Source organism: Xenopus tropicalis, chromosome 5 (assembly GCF_000004195.4).
Source record: "Xenopus tropicalis strain Nigerian chromosome 5, UCB_Xtro_10.0, whole genome shotgun sequence".
NCBI lineage: Eukaryota > Metazoa > Chordata > Amphibia > Anura > Pipidae > Xenopus > Xenopus tropicalis.
Window position 1 is genome coordinate 39703576 of NC_030681.2, and position 19768 is coordinate 39723343.

Genomic DNA, 19768 nt, shown 5'->3' on the forward strand with positions numbered 1-19768 from the left:
AGGTAGTGCTTTAAACAAGAGATGGGAATATGAATAGTTAAGGGGCCTGCATGGAAAAATAAGTAATAAAATATTACAATAATAATAAAACTGTAGCCTCACAGAGCAATACTTTTTCGCTGCCGGGGTCAGTGACCCCCATTTGAAAGCTGGAAAGAGGCAGAAGAGAAAGGCAAATTATTCAAGAACTATAAAAAAATTTAATTAGGAAAACGAAGTTGCTAGGAATAGGACATTCTATAACATACTAAAAGTTAAATGTGAACCACCCCTTGATGTGTTTAAATTAGTTTTATAGAGAGAGAGGCAGTGGGTATTTACATTTAAGACACATGACATGAGTAACGTTGGAACTTGACCCGCCCTTCTCCCAACCAACAACCCCCTTTTTACCTCTTTACTTACCATCCCCAATAAACACACAGACACCAATTCTTGGGATAAAAATGGCCGCAGAAAATTTATTAACAACAAGTGAAGTTTTAATTTAAAACATAACATAAATAACAAATGTGAAACAACATCTCAAACATAACACAAATGTTTGTATAACAAACAAATCAACTTTTAAATAGCCAAACACTGTAACAATCCAATAACTGCGCAGCGCAACTGGCGCTGCCAGCTGCCCTTCTGGCCCGGAACCAACTACCCAACAAAACTCACCTCCTAATCCACTTTCTTACCCCTGAGGTTCCAAGCATGCCAGCCCCACTTAACTATAAAACTCCCCTCCTAACCCAACCATTGCTTTCCCCCAACTTAATCACCCCGCCAACGACACTCCACTACCTCCACCTCTATAGGGAGGGAGGGTGGGCGTTTTACTCTGCTGACTAAAATGGAGTGAGAAGCGGGAACAGTTACCAGCATTTTATACCCCTTACGAACTAACCAATCACCTGCAACTGGGAGTGGCTAAGTCTGTCCAACGTGTCTGTCATGCCCCTGCTTCCCTACGTTTTACTACGGGTCATTGGGCTACTTTATATACAGCCAAATGCAGTCTGTATTTACAAAACCAGCACATTATATGGCGTGAGAAGCAGTGGGTACAGATGGCAGATATTCAGGCCCTGGCACTATAACACTGATACATTGGCTCCACTGTAACTAACTAGAAATGAACAAAACAATGACAAAGGTAAAATATAAATAGTAAGTGCAAAAAACAACAACAACAAGTATATAAAAGCACAATGAGCTTTTTCAGGGGGGAAAGAGTTAACTTACCATCCATCTGTTAGGATAAGTGATAGGGATATTATAGATGTCAGTTGACAAAACACAATTTAATTTCGACTAGTGATTCAGCCTTTAGAACTGTATAGTACCTGTGTATAGTACCTGTGTATAGCACCTGTGTATAGTACCTGTGTATAGTACCTGTGTATAGCACCTGTGTATAGTGCCTGTGTATAGTACCTGTGTATAGTACCTGTGTATAGTACCTGTGTATAGTACCTGTGTATAGTACCTGTGTATATTACCCGTGTATAGTACCTGTGTATAGTACCTGTGTATAGTACCTGGGTATAGCACCTGTGTATAGTGCCTGTGTATAGCACCTGTGTATAGTACCTGTGTATAGTACCTGTGTATAGTACCTGTGTATAGTACCTGTGTATAGTACCCGTGTATAGTACCTGGGTATAGTACCCGTGTATAGTACCTGTGTATAGTACCTGTGTATAGTGCCTGTGTATAGTACCCGTGTATAGTACCCGTGTATAGCACCCGTGTATAGTACCCGTGTATAGTACCTGTGTATAGCACCTGTGTGTAGCACCTGTGTGTAGCACCTGTGTATAGTACCCGTGTATAGCACCCGTGTATAGCACCCTTGTATAGTACCTGTGTATAGTACCTGTAGGAGTGGGATGAAATCTGCAGCAAAAGTTCTGAGTTGGTGAGGTTCTTAGGTAAATTTACACCCTGCAGATTCTTCTTTTCAGTCTTCATTTCTGCACTGCCTTCAGTTTGTAATATCCCTGAGCCCTGTCTGCATCTGTGCCTTGATTGGTCAATTTTACTGTCTGTCTGATTGGAGAATCCACAAGAAGAAAGATCCAATCAGAGCATAGCTGATTACAGCTGAACTGGAGCTTGCAGGAACAGAAGATTTGCAGGACAGTGCAGAAATGGAATGAAGTATATTTTTTTGTTTTTTTAAGGTGCCAAGCAGGTTTGGGGAGGCTTATCCTGCTCTAGCCTTATTGAAAAACCACCTATGGCCCAGAGAACAGTTAGGAACTATTCTGCTTTTAAATGGATCTCACATGGGAATGAAACAGAACCTGTTGCAATATAATAATATGAATGCCTCCACAGTCTCTAACTCATAGCAACCCCCCTTCAAAAAAGTACCCCCTCTACAGTTTTAATAGCACATACAGATTAGCAAAGTTATTCTGCTGATGGTAAGCCAAAATGAACCAGAGCCAACTGCTACAGGTTATTAGAATTCAGTTGCCTCCGGGCCCATATAGAAATCCTAAACAGAAAATCTGTCATGGAAGCAGCCGATGTATTAACAACAAGAAGTGACCTTGTAAATGAATGTGGCAGTTTAGTGTTCATGAATAGTGTGTTTTGCTTGAATAAATCACTTTAAGAGTATATGATACTACCTTCTGTTTTGCTTTTTTATATACCCTTGAAACTTACAGGGTATTTGAAGAAAAATGTGACCAGAATTCTCATATAAATATATATACTTATATGAAAATACCTCTTATGCTGTCAACAATAGGTGTTAAATAAAGAGTTAAATTTAGCTCATTCAGCTAATTCCATTAGAAAAAGCAATCTAAAATGTTCCACAATCACAATTATTTTGTAAAATGGTGTGACTGCCTTTATATAACTAAATGTAAATCTCTCTCCATATTTAATTTGTTTAAATAGTTCAATTACCAGTGCTGTATTTAATCACTGCATTTAATACCCCCTTACTGCTTCTCATTTCAGTGACTTATTGAAGCACATTAAAAATTGTCCATAGAAAGAACAATTCAGGCATCTAAGAAGGTGGCTTAATAGCAGAGATTCATTACAATAAAATTAGCTATATCCTGGGCAGAAATACATAAATTACAAAACTTGCTACAAAGAAAAACAACTATATAAGCATTCAAATAAGCTGGAATTGGATAAGGGGTAGCCTGCACCGGCACTCACAAACTCGCACATCTGAATGCAAACAAGTTAGTGGGTGGGGGCTGGAAAGGGAAATACCTACGTGCCTAACTGTCACCCTTAATGCAGGCATTACTGTATTTGTGTGGCACACACAGCGTCAATAGGCTCCATTTTAACCCTTTCAAATCAGCTTTTTTTAGAAGCAGGAAGAATGTACCAAATAAGAAAGCTTGATCAGAACATTAGATAAACAAGACAAGCTCTAACAAAGGCATTAATTAGTATTGCTATTATACAAGAACATAATCAGTATCAATGCGTCTTCCACTTCTAAGATGAGGAGTTGAACGAGGTGAGTTTTCTTTTGAGTTTCCACATGGGCCAGACATTGGCTTTGGTGGTAGGACCAGAAATGTGGTGAAGTGGTGGCCACTCCAGCATGTTGATGAGTGGTCTGGGAAAAAGCTTTTGTGATTTACCTGGAGTATCATAATAGAACTTCAAGATTTCAGAAATGTGATCCAGTCTCTTGAGAGGGGGCATGTCTGGCATTCTTTCCATTTGGTGAATGGGGGGGGGGGGGGGGGGGGGGGCATAGGAATAAGTGAAGAAATAAGTCTAACCCCCATATATAATAGAAGGCACTAAGTTTGCCCAGGAGCCCAAAGCAACTAATAAGATGTTTGCTTTTTAACAGATGACCAGGAAATATTACCTACTGATTGGTTGCTATGGGTTACTGCTCCTGGGCAAACTTAGTGCCTTTCCCCTAAGATCTATAGGGTAAGGTGTCAATAGGCAGAGAAATCAAATACGGCATGACTGCTTTATTAAACCAGAGCCCATCCCTTGACACAGCACACACTCCGATACAGGGTAGAACATTAGCTATAACTAATTAACTTTGAATGGGCAATGTCTAATGCTGTCGAATGAAACACAGACTGTCCCTGAGAGTAAAGAATTAAATAGAAGAAAGTTAAATGATAAAAGTATCTCCGTTGATTTAAATTCTCAGTATTATAGTCTGGATTAGACAGACAGATTTGAATTGTTCATATCTCGGTGTATTTGTTTTTATATAGTTAATAGTAAAAGTTAAGTTTTATTCAATTTCATTCTGGCCAGCTCACCATTTAGAGACTGGGGTCAATTCTCTGTCATGTTGGTCAATCTAGTTGGGTCTTCATGTGCCTCAGACACTAAACGTATAATGCAAGCAGGGCAGCCATTGGGGCATAGAGCGTGGAATTATGTGGTATAGTTCTTAATGATACAGGCCCTTGAGTTTGATTGTTATTTCAGAATGAATATAATCCAAACCGTATTTGGAGTCTTCTCAGGAACTGATTACCTCTCTAAACAAAAATTCAGATAAGAAGGGACTTTAACTGAAATGTCAGATTGTAGACGTTACTGCCAGGAACTAACCATGGTGACAGACATGGGAATAGCAGATAAGCAACATGATTGAGTGCAAATAAAAATAATGTTGTCCTGCATTTCTAGGGAAGTAGATCCAAGGGATAAGAAAATATTTTTGCAGAAAGATTTCCAAAATGCAGTGTTGGACTAGGATGCCAAGAGCCCACAAGAAAACCTTAGACCAGTGATCCCCAACCAGTGGCTCAGGGCCAACATGTTGCTCCCAAACCCCTTGCATGTTGCTCTCAGTGCCCCCAAACCAGGGAGTTATCTTTTGATTCCTGACTTGGCGGCAAGTTTTGGTTGAATAAAAACAAGATTTACTACCCCTGTAAGCTGATAGTGTGCATAGAGGCTGCCTAATAGCCAATCTTAGCCCTTATTTGGCTCCTCCATAAACTTTTATGATGCTTGTGTTGCTCTCCAAGTCTTTTTACATTTGACTGTGGCTCACAAGTAATAAAAGTTGGGGACCCGTGCCTTAGACCATAGGCCCACTCTCCAAATTATTTTTACTCCTCTCTCTATTCAACCTTTTTATTCTCCTAGTCTTTTTTCTTTACATCTTATCATTCTATCTATTTAGCCTTTTTGCTGTTATACAGAAGTAGAATATGACCATGAAATAGACCAAATGGTTAGAAGCAGGAGGGCCCACTGACACCTGGAACCACTGGGAGTTCCGCTGGTATCCAGGGGGACTAGTCAGACGCTCTCAGAATGGGGTTCTCTTAACTTAAAGGAACCCAGCTCCAACAATGATGCAGATAACTTGGAACAAACCCAAGATAGGGATTTGACAACCACCAAAAGAAGGGGCTGCTTACAAGCATATAACAAGCATATAACTGTTAGCTCAACCTCTCCTACCTTACCTAGGCTCCTTCAGGGAAAGTTCATCCTTAAGGGTTGGTGCCACCTGCAGGCCAAACTAAATATATCTACATTTCACCTACTTACAAGTCACCTATTTGTTCCAGTTGTTGGGAATACCTGCAGCTTCATGTGTCCCACCTGTCCATGTGAGGTTGGGGTTGTTTTTTCCTGAAGTAATTGGTGGGGAGGAACCTTGACTCTGAGCCTTAGGCAAGGAAAGTATCTTGAGAGGCCTGGTGTCCTAAGGAGGGTTAAAGAATATGTAAACCCTACATTTTCCTACAATGTATATCAATTGGGCAGGTCTCCCACACCCAAATGGCATCATTTCTACTGCATATATCCCTTTCGTTTGCCAGCACCATTACATTTTCATAAAACAAATAGCAGCTTTCACCCAGCAGCCATTTTTCCTCTGACACATCATCAGTTACATGTAAATCTGCAAACAGCATACACACACAAAGACCCATATTCAGCATAAAGTTCATCAAGGATCAAGGCTCACACAGGCAGAACTGTCTTTGATAGAAGTTCTACTTTGTTTGAGCACTGTAATGGTAAAGCTGAGCTCAGGAGAGGAGGTTAGGAGCTGAGTTTTTATGGGAACCAGCAATGCCATCTCTACATTGGCTGCTGGGCTAGAGGTTGTGTTTAGTAATCTGAGCTTAGAACTACTGAGCATGCCCACAAGCCAGTAATCAATGCAAATTCCTGAGGGGGGGGCTGGGTTACAGGAGGAGACGGAAATCCAAGTGATTAAGGGGATGCTGCAGCCTTACTATTAACCTCTTGACAACCAGACTGGTTGATATTAAAAGATTTCAAAGAGGCTGTTCAGTGATTAAATTTTTGCGTGTGGGGTTTACATGTCCTTTAAGGCCTGCTTGGCCCTTACAGGGATTGTAGTCAGGACTAATGCCGGGAATTCCAGGCACAGGTCAGTTCAGGCAGCAAATAGAGAAGTCAGAACCAGGCAAAAGGGTCACGAACCAGAAAATCAATCAGAAAAAGTAATTTAGAGCACACCCAGGAACTTGTCCTATATTCAGGCATTAAACGCATGTCTTCGGCGTCGCTTTATTTTTAATTTAATGACGAAGCACAATGATGTTGCCGCGCCTGCACTGCATCCCACATGGTGGTCATTGGTGCTGCCATCTTGGACATGGTGCCGAAGAGGAGAAGAGCCCCATTGAGCACTCCTTAAAAGGGTCAGTCCTATCAGAGGTGAGTTGGTTTTAATTGCTGCTTTTAAAAGTTTGTTATACAAAGATGATGTTACAAAGATAAATTGATCATCTTAAACATGTTAATTGATATTGTTAATAATAAATAACTGCAGCCTTCTCCTTCCAGATTTAGTGTCTTGCAGTATTAATGGGGGTTAGTGGGTTGCTGGGGGTGTAGATTTTGGAGGTAGGGGTTGCAGTCTGTAAACTGCACCATTGCCTATTGGAACATGCTGGGAAATGCTGCTTACTTCATGGCATCAGTGGAAAAGTTGTAAATGTTTTAGGTTAGCTAACTGCAAATGTGATATCACCATGCAAGTCTATTATTGCAATTAGGACAGTTTTTACCATAACACCAGAGCTTTGGTCAAACTTTGGTTTGATTTGCTTATAAATCACAAACTTGCACAAGGCCTTTTATTGAAATAACCACAAATATAAAGCCTTGCATCATGATCTACAGAATGACCCACTCCTTGGATTTTGCTGGGCCCTTTTACAAGTCTTCACACTTTGTACTGTTTACAGTAGTTTCAAAATGTAATGTTCTGATTGAGACACAAAACAAGCACAATAACCATTGAAAAGAATTATAATGAGACACATGTAAAAGAGTTAAATATTAATATGTGAAATCAGACAATGTCCTTACATATCAAGCACAATAACAATAATTCCTCTTTCCCATAGCCAGGGGCTAGACACCTGCTGAATAATTTACATTTGAGAGCTGTGTTCAATGATTCCACTTTAATATTAATTTTCCTTTAATATTACAAACATGGAACTAAGCTCTGCTTGCAAACTCCTCATTTGCCAGAGGATACAATTAGATGTTAAGAATAGAAGGCAGGATTTTTTTTTTACCCAAGTTCAATTAAATTTCCCTAGTTTGTTAGGCAGTGTCACTGGAACCGTACAATCCCTGAATTCTGATTATTTAACCAAGGCATATGTAGTTGTGCAAGAGCATGGTACAAAATAGACATAAGGGATCATTTACAAATGCAATTTTGGATGCAATTCTCCATTTTTTTACCCGTTATTCAACACATATTTCCCATAATTCCAGCCTAATTTTGGCCACATAAGGAGTTGCGTCTTCCACAACTGTTGAAAATGAACACCATTGTGCATCTGTGTGATAGCAAACCACATACAGGTTGTAGCTAACAGTCAGAATCAGGATTGTATTGCTTTTGGCTCCTGGCATTAAAATGATGATTGTTTGAGTGAATGTTACATGGTGCAAGTCAAATAGGAAGCTTCATGGCTCAACAGTGTCAGCAGAAGAGGCAGGGTGGACACAATAATCAATAATGCTTATGGAAACTATATGGTAGCACAAGGAGTGTTTTTAGATTCAAGTACCTAATAAATGTGACATAGTAAGATAGTAAGTTAGGTTGAAAAAACACACATGTCCATCAAGTTCAAGCCTAAATAAAACCTGCCTAACTGCCAACTGATCCAAAAAAAAAAACAATCTGATGCCTCTCTAATTTGCTGCAAAGGGGAAAAAAGTAGTTCCTGGCTCCAAGATGGCATACCAGTCCCTGGATCAACTTATACTAAGAGCTATCTCCCATAATCCTGTATTCAGGGAGAAATTTCCACAGTTTCACAGCTCTCACTGTAAAAAAACCCTTTCCAAATATTTAGATGAAATCTCCTTTCTTCTAATGGGAATTGATGCCCTTGTGTCAGTTGGAAGGACCTACTGGTAAATAAAGCATTACAGAGATTATTATATGACCCCCTTATATATTTATAGTTTATATTTTATAGTTATCATATCACCCCTTAAAGAAAAAACTATACTTCCAGAATCAATAATTAACCAACAGATAGTTATATCATATTAAGTAGCCTATTAAACAATCTTTCCAAACTAGAATATACAGTATATCAGTAAATATTGCCCTTTTACTTTTTTTTATGTAGAAATAATCGTGATCCCTTTTTAAATATATCAGGTTTTCTCCATAGGTACCATACCAGATGAAAAGAAAGTCTGAGAATATCAGAAACAGAGGCCATGCTGAACCGAGCTCTTTCAGTACCCAAGGGTTTATTCTATCTGGCCCTGTTGCCATGTACCATATGCTGCTCAACCACTGACTAGATTGAGCTGAGCCAACATTGCAGCTATCAGGTGGGTCTTGGCACCCTGGCTCCTCTATTGTATACACTGAAGAAAAGAACTGGTTTAGCACATTTGCCTTTTCTGTACCTGTTATAACCAGATTGTTACCATAATTCAAAAACTTTTGGGGGTTAGCTCCTCATTTTCTATCTTTGCCTTCTGGATTGCTGTTTTACAACACTTGTTAGTGTTTATAGTCATTAAATGCAGCTTCTGTCCCCTCTGACTTTTTTCCCTATTAACTTCTTTAACACTGAATGAATAGGGTGGTTCTTAACACTTCTGCAGGGAATAAGCTGACTCTAAAGGTGGCCATACACGAGCAGATCTTCCCCCAATATCCCCACCTACAGGTGGGCGATATCGGGGAGCATTTAGGTAAAAAAAAAATAATCCGATCGTTTGGCCCTGGGGCCAAATGATCGGATTATGTGGGCGGCAATGGGGCAATCGGATCGGAGACCGCATCAACGAGCCGATGCGGTCCCCGATCCGACCGGATTTTCTAACCTGGCCGATCGAGATCTGGCCAATTTCAGGCCAGATATCGGTCGGCCAGGCCGCTCTGCTCTCCCAATACACGGGCCGATTAGCTGCCGAATCGGTCCAAGGGACCGATATCGGCAGCTATAGTCGGCCCGTGTATGGGGACCTTAACCTATTGTATTCCAAATAGATTTCTTTACGGTGTAAATATTCTAGTGAGTTTTCCCCACTATAATTGCATACCTCGCAACTGTTCAATTTTCACAGAACAGCCACAATTTGGTGCATCCCTAAACAAACCCCCCAAAACTCCCAGAAATGTGTTCAAACTTGTAAAATGGGAGCGGTAATTAGGGGGTGTGGTCACAAAAATGGGCATGGTCAAAAATGTTTGTCACACAACGGCTAGCATTTCTTTTTATTGTCCCTCTTTGCATTTTTCAAATGTTGGGAGGTTTGCAATTGTATGGATTGAGACAAACTTTGGCAGAGTTTGGGCAGGAGAGAATTCAATCATAGACCTGCTAATTGATGAAGACAAGGGAGTACAGGCAAGAATGGCAGACAGGGGACAGTAATTATTATCATCTTTTAGGGCCATTGGCAAATTACAAGCAAAGCATGAGTATAAAGAGGGAGATTTAATGGAAACTGAACAATTGCATGCAAAAATAAAAGCATGACAGTAAAACTAAAGCCTGCAGTCAGTTTTTCTTGTTTATTATGTCAAAAAAGGGAGTTTAGACATGCATACTGTGTTTCCTTGTTTGCAGTCAGTGTGCCCATGCTGCCATCTTCAGGAAAACACTCAGATTCTCTTTAATAATTTCATTAGAAAAGCTTTAAAAAGAAAAGCACAAGAGAGTGGTATCCCACCAGTCGGGTGCTGTTATACTGTAAATATTCAGCCACTAGTTGGATGGTTGTTATCAATGTATTTGCTGCATTTTGTATGATTCATCATAAAGGTAAAACCCATTAGTAAGAAATAAACAAATTGGATTTTTGGCACGTCCGGCCCATAGTTTGTGGTCCATTGTTACATCTGTTACTCGTGCACATAGACTTTTATGATCCTCCGACTTCACTAGCACCTGTCATATTTGACAACCATGTCTCAAACCACATCTATTGAGTGACTGTTCTATCTTTAACCCCCCCCCCCTTGCTTTCAGTTTTCCAACATAATAATAAACTAATATACGATTGCCCTCTTGTGGCCAATTAGGCAAATGCAAAAGGCTACTTTATCAAAATCCATGTGCTGGATTTACAGGTGATAGTGTAATTCACACATAAGGGGTAATCTATGTTACCACGGACACAAGCGCTATAACAATATGGGCCACAAAAGCCTAAAGAGAGAGGGTCAAGTGTAACCAGAGCAGGCAGGATTCTCATTGGAGCAATCTCTTTCATTAATAGGACCACTGGTCCCAGTGTCGGACTGGGATGTTTGGGGCCCACTGGGGCTGACACCTCAGGGGACTGGTCCTGAAGAATTGAACTGAAGAAGGTTATATCCCTATTAAGTTTTAACTTTTGATAATATTTCTGGAGGCGTAGTCCAGTAACATTTGGGTGGATCAACACTGCTATTAAAGGCTTATGTTCCTTTTAAGGCTTCAGATGATTTGAATTTTATTGAATATTTTTAACAAACAGAATGTACAGGTATGGGACCTATTATCCAGAATTCTCGGGACCTGGGGTTTTCCGGATAAGTGATCTTTCCATAATTTGGATCTCCGTAACTTAAGTCTGCTAAAAATCATTTAAATTTTGAATAAACCCAATAGGGCTGTTCTGCCTCCAATAAGGATTAATTATATATTAGTTGGGATCAAGTACAGGTACTGTTTTATTATTACAGGGAAAAAGGAAATCATATTTAAAAATTAGAAATATTTGCTTATAATGGAGTCTATGGGAGATGGACTCTGTATTTTGGAACTTTCTGGATAATGGGTTTCCGGATAAGGCATCCCATACCTGTACCATGAAAATGGGCAGCATATTAAATTAAAACATTACAACAAATAAAGTTGTTCAGAAAGACACTTTATTAGCTACATACAGTATGTTACTGCATTTTCATACCATATATAATTTTGCACTAGTGATATATTAGTTTTTATTCGTGTCATTAATATGTAAGCTACTAAATGCCTATAATTGGTCCACGCCCAACATAACCGAAGAAAAACTACAATCAAATAAATCATTAATACATTTACTCTACTCATAAATGCTCTATTTTTCAAAATGAAAGCAACTGTTATAAAATAAGAAAAACTGATGCATTAAACATTTATTAAAACAGCCTGATAGGAGAAGAAACCATCCCAGATGGAGAAGGGGGAGGTGGGTTTAGGGCCGACAGCTTTTCTTCCTCAACTCTGTTTGGTACATCCAGGGAACACTCACAACTATGAAGTTGCATTTCTTTTTCTAAATGAAAGAAACACAGAAGTGTGAGGTGTTTTATTACATAGTTCTACAGTGGCTTGCAAAAGTATTCGGCCCCCTGGAACTTTTCCACATTTTGTCACATTACAGCCACAAACATGAATCAATTTTATTGGAATTCCACGTGAAAGACCAATACAAAGTGGTGTACATGTGAGAAGTGGAACGAAAATCATACATGATTCCAAACATTTTTTACAAATAAATAACTGCAAAGTGGGGTGTGCGTGATTATTCAGCCCCCTTTGGTCTGAGTGCAGTCAGTTGCCCATAGACATTGCCTGATGAGTGCTAATGACTAAATAGAGTGCACCTGTGTGTAATCTAATGTCAGTACAAATACAGCTGCTCTGTGACGGCCTCAGAGGTTGTCTAAGAGAATATTGGGAGCAACAACACCATGAAGTCCAAAGAACACACCAGACAGGTCAGGGATAAAGTTATTGAGAAATTTAAAGCAGGCTTAGGCTACAAAAAGATTTCCAAAGCCTTGAACATCCCACGGAGCACTGTTCAAGCGATCATTCAGAAATGGAAGGAGTATGGCACAACTGTAAACCTACCAAGACAAGGCCGTCCACCTAAACTCACAGGCCGAACAAGGAGAGCGCTGATCAGAAATGCAGCCAAGAGGCCCATGGTGACTCTGGACGAGCTGCAGAGATCTACAGCTCAGGTGGGGGAATCTGTCCATAGGACAACTATTAGTCGTGCACTGCACAAAGTTGGCCTTTATGGAAGAGTGGCAAGAAGAAAGCCATTGTTAACAGAAAACCATAAGAAGTCCTGTTTGCAGTTTGCCACAAGCCATGTGGGGGACACAGCAAACATGTGGAAGAAGGTGCTCTGGTCAGAAGAGACCAAAATGGAACTTTTTGTCCAAAATGCAAAACGCTATGTGTGGCGGAAAACTAACACTGCACATCACTCTGAACACACCATCCCCACTGTCACATATGGTGGTGGCAACATCATGCTCTGGGGGTGCTTCTCTTCAGCAGGGATAGGGAAGCTGGTCAGAGTTGATGGGAAGATGGATGGAGCCAAATACAGGGCAATCTTGGAAGAAAACCTCTTGGAGTCTGCAAAAGACTTGAGACTGGGGCGGAGGTTCACCTTCCAGCAGGACAACGACCCTAAACATAAAGCCAGGGCAACAATGGAATGGTTTAAAACAAAACATATCCATGTGTTAGAATGGCCCAGTCAAAGTCCAGATCTAAATCCAATGGAGAATCTGTGGCAAGATCTGAAAACTGCTGTTCACAAACGCTGCCCATCTAATCTGACTGAGCTGGAGCTGTTTTGCAAAGAAGAATGGGCAAGGATTTCAGTCTGTAGATGTGCAAAGCTGGTGGAGACATACCCTAAAAGCCTGGCAGCTGTAATTGCAGCAAAAGGGGGTTCTACAAAGTATTGACTCAGGGGGCTGAACGCACACCCCACTTTGCAGTTATTTATTTGTAAAAAATGTTTGGAATCATGTATGATTTTCGTTCCACTTCTCATGTGTACACCACTTTGTATTGGTCTTTCACGTGGATTTCCAATAAAATTGATTCATGTTTGTGGCTGTAATGTGACAAAATGTGGAAAAGTTCAAGGGGGCCGAATACTTTTGCAAACCACTGTAAATGCTTATAAAATCCAGCCAGAACACTAAGCACAATTAAATCAAAATGTATGTAGGCTCCACAATAGTTTGTGTGTGTTAATGTCAAATGATGAGTTAGCACACCCAAGTACACAGCTTAGAGGGAACATTGCATGAGTCTAAGTTAGTTCATATCATCAGTGTTTGGTAGGTGAGTGCTTGTATTTAAAGATATAAAAGGAGTAAGTTGATTAATACACAGAATGATCTTCTCCAGTATTATATGTAGGCAAAGTGCTTAAGAGATAATATGGATTATTTGGTGGTTAAGGTGCTGCTGTGTGTTCCATTAAAGCTCTTGTATTGGAGGTAGCTTTCTAATGAAGGCATAATGGACTTTTGGGGACAGTAGATGCTAGGGTCTTAGTGCCCCCCATTGGTGTACCCTAGTCATGTGCCTCTTCTGCCAACCCCTAGTTTTGGCCCTGTTATTGGGAGGTTTATTATTCTGCTTTGAGGACAATATGTTAGAGTACAAAGGACTATGGGGAAACTGAATTGTGGGATGAGGGGATATTATATTGTGATTTATTCTATGTTTTTCCTAAAGTGGGCAAATCAATTGTGTCTGTGAGAGATCCACCCTAGTGGCAGGGATAGGGTCTCATAATGAGGGTGTGCCTCACTGATTGGGACGATTTTAGCATGCATTGTTAAAAATCTGCCAACCTACCTTCATAGCACAACTTCCTGTATCAATAAGTTAGAACATGAAATACAATATATATGTGTTTTACTGTGGGCAGTGTATCACTTTGCTCAGCTATGGTATTTAATGGGGATTAGGTAATGACTAGCTGATAAAGGGAAGCTGATCTTAACTTCATTAGCAATTATGTGTTGTCTTTTGACAGGGATGTTCCTGTTGAATATGTTGGGGTGCTTTTCAGAATAAGTAAATGGGATCACATTGTTGAGAGTATAAATGGGTATAAATGAGGGTATAAATGGGAGATATGTCACTTGCATATGTTAGCAATGCCTCTTTGAATACAGTAGACCTGCTAGGATTCAAAACAACTGGACTATATATGCACTGGGGGTAAGAGATATATGATTTTACCAACATTTCAGTGTAGATATGGCATATAGAGTTGCATCCCGAAAAACATCATAAAACCTTGCTAAATTTTATTACAAGATCAGATAAAGTGTTTTACCCTATGTCTTCCTTTGTGTTTGAGAGATTAAAAGGCTTTGGGTCCTTGGGGTCCTCTAGTTTATATGTAAATAAAAAAAGCCACAAAATCTCACTGGTTGTAAATGTAGGAGTTATGCTCATTATCCTGGTTTCTAAGACATTCTATCTTTGAACAGACGTGCAGTAATTTAACATGTTTAATAATTTAACAATACTTTTAATGCACAAGGAGAGACATAGTGTGTCTGGGTTCTTGGTAGTGTGGCACCCAGTAGAGTAAGTCAGCAGGACCTAAAGATCAGAAAGGTTTAGAAACCTGGGTATGTGCAGTTGGTCATAATGAAACAGCCAGCTAGAGTGATACGAGTCACTAAGTTGAGAAAATGTCAAATTCCAAATTATAGAGAAACCTAAAGTAAATATAATGTAAGAAAGGGGGACTTTTATGCCTTCAAAGTGGGGATGGGTCAGCTATACAGCTCCATATGTTATGCTGAAATGTGTCTTACTCAGTTCTAGGAAATTCCTTTCTATTACCTCAGTTGGGCAATTTTCTGATGTTGATTCAAAATCACTGCATGGTGTTGTAATGACTTCTACATCCATTGCATATATCATTCCAGCCACCACCTGCATGAAAATAAACATAATAAGTGTTGGTGATGAAATGTTCAAGTATGCATGCAATGCTAAAGCCCATATAACACTTGGGCTCATTTTCTAACGCAGGGTACATTTACACTAGCACAGTAACAGATGGCAGCTAATACAGTTTCCTGCAGATTACTGAAGATAGCTAATCAGTGATTGGTTGCTATCGGTTACTTTATAGGTACAAATGTGCCCAGTGTTGCTAAGTGTGCCCAAGTATCTTCTGCATTGTGGGTTATCTGACTAATATCTGGTTGGTCAAACTGATTTGACAGAAAGGCCCCAATCTTCCTTATTATCTTAAGAAGCATGCAGTAAATGCAACCTGTGCAGCTCAGGTTCGACAGATGTTGTGGATACACTATAGATTAATTATAGTTGGATCATTGGATGATTAGGAATGAGTGAAAAATAAGCGAAAAACAGTTATTACAAGACTATGTTGACATGTATGTCGTTTTTATACAACCACAACTTTTTTTTAACATGGCCATGGCTGCTAATCTTTGTGCCCGTTTCACAAAAAAAGTTAGCCAATGGAGAAATGCAGAATTTCACAGCAAATCCATGTCTGGCGAACAATTTCACTCATCACTAATGATGATAACTAAAAGACACATCCATCAAGTTCACCCTTTTTGTCCAAGTGAAAACTGCTTCACTGCTAGATTGTTTTGAAGAAGGTGAAACAAAATCTAAAGCCTCTCCTAGATTACTAAAAGGTAATTAAAGTAACCATGTATTAATTCATTTTCTAAAAAGCCATATAAACCCTTCTTGAAGCTATCTAATGTATCTGCCTGTACAACCACTTCAGGAAGACAACTTTACTTTTTTGCTGTAAAAAAATCCTTTAGGATCCTACTTTCTTTTAATCTGAATTGATACCCTCTGGTCTGCACTTTGCTGTTCTCATAGTTCAGTTGGGTTGAAAAAAGACCCAAGTCCATAAAGTTCAACCCTTCCAAGTGAACCCAGCACACACAAAACTATACTGACCTAACTATACACTTACATACATCTGACAATAAACAGCAGCAATTAAATTGCCCAAATTACTTGGAGGTCTAATTGGCATCACTCTGCCTCATTGCTTTTACTCCACACTGTTTTGTGGGTGAAAATCAGGTGAAAAGGGTGGATCAGTGCCCAGCATATTATGCATGCGAAGGTGCAGAAGAGGTCAACTATTACCCTTCCAATAGCTAAAATATTGTTGCTCATTGCCTTCCTTTGACAGTCACAGCCTTTGGGTTACGTTTTAGTATGATGTAGAGGGTGATATGAAATGAAAAATAACAGACCATTATTTTTTATGCTGGGGTCAGTCCATTTGAAAGCTGCAAAGAGTCAGAACAAGAAGGCAAATAATTAAAAAACTATAAAAAAAATAAAGAATGAAATAAACGAATGAATAAGTTAATAAGAAAGAAAAGTTCCTTAGAATTTTCCATTGCATAACATACTAAAAGTTAATGTAACGGTGAAGCACCCTTTTATCAGCACATAAGTGGATGTGTTTGTCCTGTGTATCAGTAGGACATTTACCTAAGAATGATTTAAGGTCTGTGAGCAAAACTTCACCATTTTACTTATGCAAAACAGCATCTCTGGTGGTGGTGGGGGGGAATTATTCAGGAAGACGACTAGAACAGCATCTTGATTTTGTCTTGCTTGGGGAAGATATATTGTATTACCAGCAGCTCCATAAAAAAAACAGGCGATGGTTACACTCAGCACAGCAGGATTTTTTGCTCATCAGCCTTATCTGCAGGCAAGTTCTACTTGATGAAAGTACAAGAGTAGAACAAACATTCCGCTCACATCAATTGCAGCTAATTCAGTAAGTTCCCACACAGCGCTGAAGAAAAAGCCATAATGAAAGCATTCCCATTCTCTGAGAGCACAGGGGCACTTTTGTCCTCCCTGCTGCCTGCCACAGCATACCAATACTTCTCCTGCTCCCTCTGCACTAATATTTGTTGGTTAAAAAAGCTCTTGCATTTACCCGGGTGTTATGTCACCCCTGGCAAAGTGCCCCTGTGAAGCAGTAAAAGAGGTCACATTTCTTGGTTTTCTATTTTTTGTTTTATTAGGTTCTTATTGTTTTTTTTTTTTATTTAAATAACATTGTATATATTAAAAATACTTTGTAAGTTTTCTATAATGAATATCTGCTGGGTTTTAGAAATATAAGAGTAGTTCCCTGCCGCAGAGTAATCACCTGCTTGCGCCGCTCAGAGCTGGAATGTAGGGCCAAGGGATAGTCATATGAGGCCAAAGCCCTGTGTGACTGCAAAACAACATTCCCAGGAAAGAGAAAGACAATCTGACTGACTGTAAAGTATTGCACCCAACAATATAGTTTAAGTAGATATCTGCCCTACAACAGTTCCTTCAGTAATTAAACCAACTTCCAGCAGTAAGGCGGAAAACTCATCCCACTAGTACAGCTCAAACCCACTTTTTGTGCTTCCATTACATTTCTACTGACCTGCTTTCTGAATCTGATAATCCTGTGGACCTTGGCTATGTATTCACCGTTATTCCCTTTGTTGTACTCTTCAGTCGCAAACTGCAAAGCCTCCAGCACGGACTTATCATCCTCCTTTGCATCCCTCCAGCCTCCCAAGAGCTGATTTTTGTTTGAGTTGTATTTATTTTGTCCTGAAACAAACCCCACTGCAAAGAAAGTTAAAATAACTGCAGCCACCACTTTCCTGTGGTCAGACATTCCTATTGCTTTTCCCTTGCTTTCTTTAGCAGAATTGTGCAGTGCTGGGTGTCTCTCCTCTCTCGCAATGCAAAACTGAGCCAGAGACTGGAGAATATAAATAGTGGAAGTTAAGGGGCTTGCCAAGCTCTTCTGCTAAATGACTTGTTAGGAAATCGGCCAATAGAAAAAAAAAGGGAAAAACAGAAATGTGCAGAGAGGAATTTAAAGGGCTACAAACCTCTAACAGCTGTTACTGCAAGAGTGAGAATAATTGCTGGGGATAATATAAAGAGACACAGAAGGGGGTCATTTTTGACCTTAGGGTGGAGTGCAAGTGAAAGCTCACTTAAAGGGGCACAAAATGCACGCCTTGCTCATTTTAGGAGGACAAAGCACTGGATGAAATATCCTGCACTCAGTACAACGCCAGGACTCGTAGTTCAGCACTGTCTTAGGCATCCTGGTGCTTGCATCTTGTGCCTCAGCAAGGGAGGGGTTGGTCGGGGGCAGAAGGGGAGAATGCCTACATGCCTCCCCTGCCCACTCCCCTGCCATTATAGTTCAGATCACACATTCCTAATGGAGGGGGTAGCAGAAGAGGAGAGAGCTGCTCAGACTCTGGCCCTGGGAATGAAGGATTTTTTTGAGAGAGAAAGTCAGATACCAGAAGAACATGTTTACAAAAAAGGAGACAAGAAACCCTGTGTTTCTTTTGATAGAGGACTCCGTGCAGCGTTTCTGTGAGTGCTTATGGCTGTATTTACATAGACCTTTCTGATAAAGCTTACTTAGTTTTTACCTTTCCTTCTCATTTAATAGCTCTTCCTGACTGGTTTGGGGAGGCTTAGCCTTGCCTGCGAGGCATATGAAAGTGACCCTTCTGGCATTTGCCAGGCCTGATAACATTCTGAGCGGAGCACACTTGCTTAAAGTATACATGCCATTGCAGTACCAATCCAGGGCTGCTCCTGGACAAACAAACAGAGATATATAAATGGAAAAATACAGAAAGAAACAACATCATGCAGCAATATAGCACAATAAATACGTGTTTCTTTAACTGAAATTAAACGTATAAGATATAAAATATATACAGTAGTGTGTGTATAGAAAGATTCAGGGCCAAGGACTTATACTGTGTGTTTTTCCTGTGCAGCTGTATATGGTGCTGAGTTGTGGGGCCATTTTAAGAGCAATAAAGGCAATTGGCCATGGCCCACCAGCATAGAAGCACTTTATTTTTAGACTGCAATACATTCTAAAAGGATTATTTCCCCTGAAATAACAGATACTCATTTTAATCAGCTGTGAAGTTTCACTCCCTTTGTATCATTATGATATGCTTAATATTTAAGGAGCACCAAATATACAGCACATGGGCCCTCATTTTCAAGCAAACTCATTGTTAAAGCTTTATTGCTATAGTGTTCTATTCCCCCTTGTTCATCTTGAGTGCAATGGATAAGGTGTAGAGTGAACATACTCTACTCCATATTTGGTCCATGTAAAGTAGATAATTAGATTACCAGTTCTCCTTTACATAGGCGGTTATCTGTGGTCCGGTAATTAAATTATCTACTTCACAGGAACCAATCATGGAGTCTCCCTGTTTGCCCTGTTTACCTCAAGCAATAACAAAAAAGCTTTTTTTTGTAATTAAAACAATAACCAAAAAGTATGTTTAGCACAAGCCCTATTCATTGAATTCATGTTGATCATACCACAGAGTTGGCGCTCATAAAAACAAACCACCAATTAAGTGAATTATAATAAAACAATTTATTAATTACAAAAAATTCCTCATTTAAAAAGTGCATCAATACACATG

The 19768-nt window shown here is 39.7% G+C and overlaps 1 protein-coding gene across 1 annotated transcript; it reads right to left on the reverse strand.

Annotated features, from left to right (window-relative positions):
* Nucleotides 1-11349: 11349 nt before the first annotated feature.
* On the reverse strand, nucleotides 11350-18135 carry LOC105945141 (cystatin-like). The gene is made up of 3 exons (XM_004914676.2): nucleotides 17719-18135; nucleotides 15111-15203; nucleotides 11350-11760 (listed from the first exon to the last, which is right to left on the reverse strand). Exons 1-3 carry the CDS (start codon nucleotides 17956-17958, stop codon nucleotides 11680-11682), a joined length of 414 nt encoding a protein of 137 aa, XP_004914733.1. The 5' UTR covers nucleotides 17959-18135; the 3' UTR covers nucleotides 11350-11679.
* Between the last annotated feature and the right edge of the window lie 1633 nt (nucleotides 18136-19768).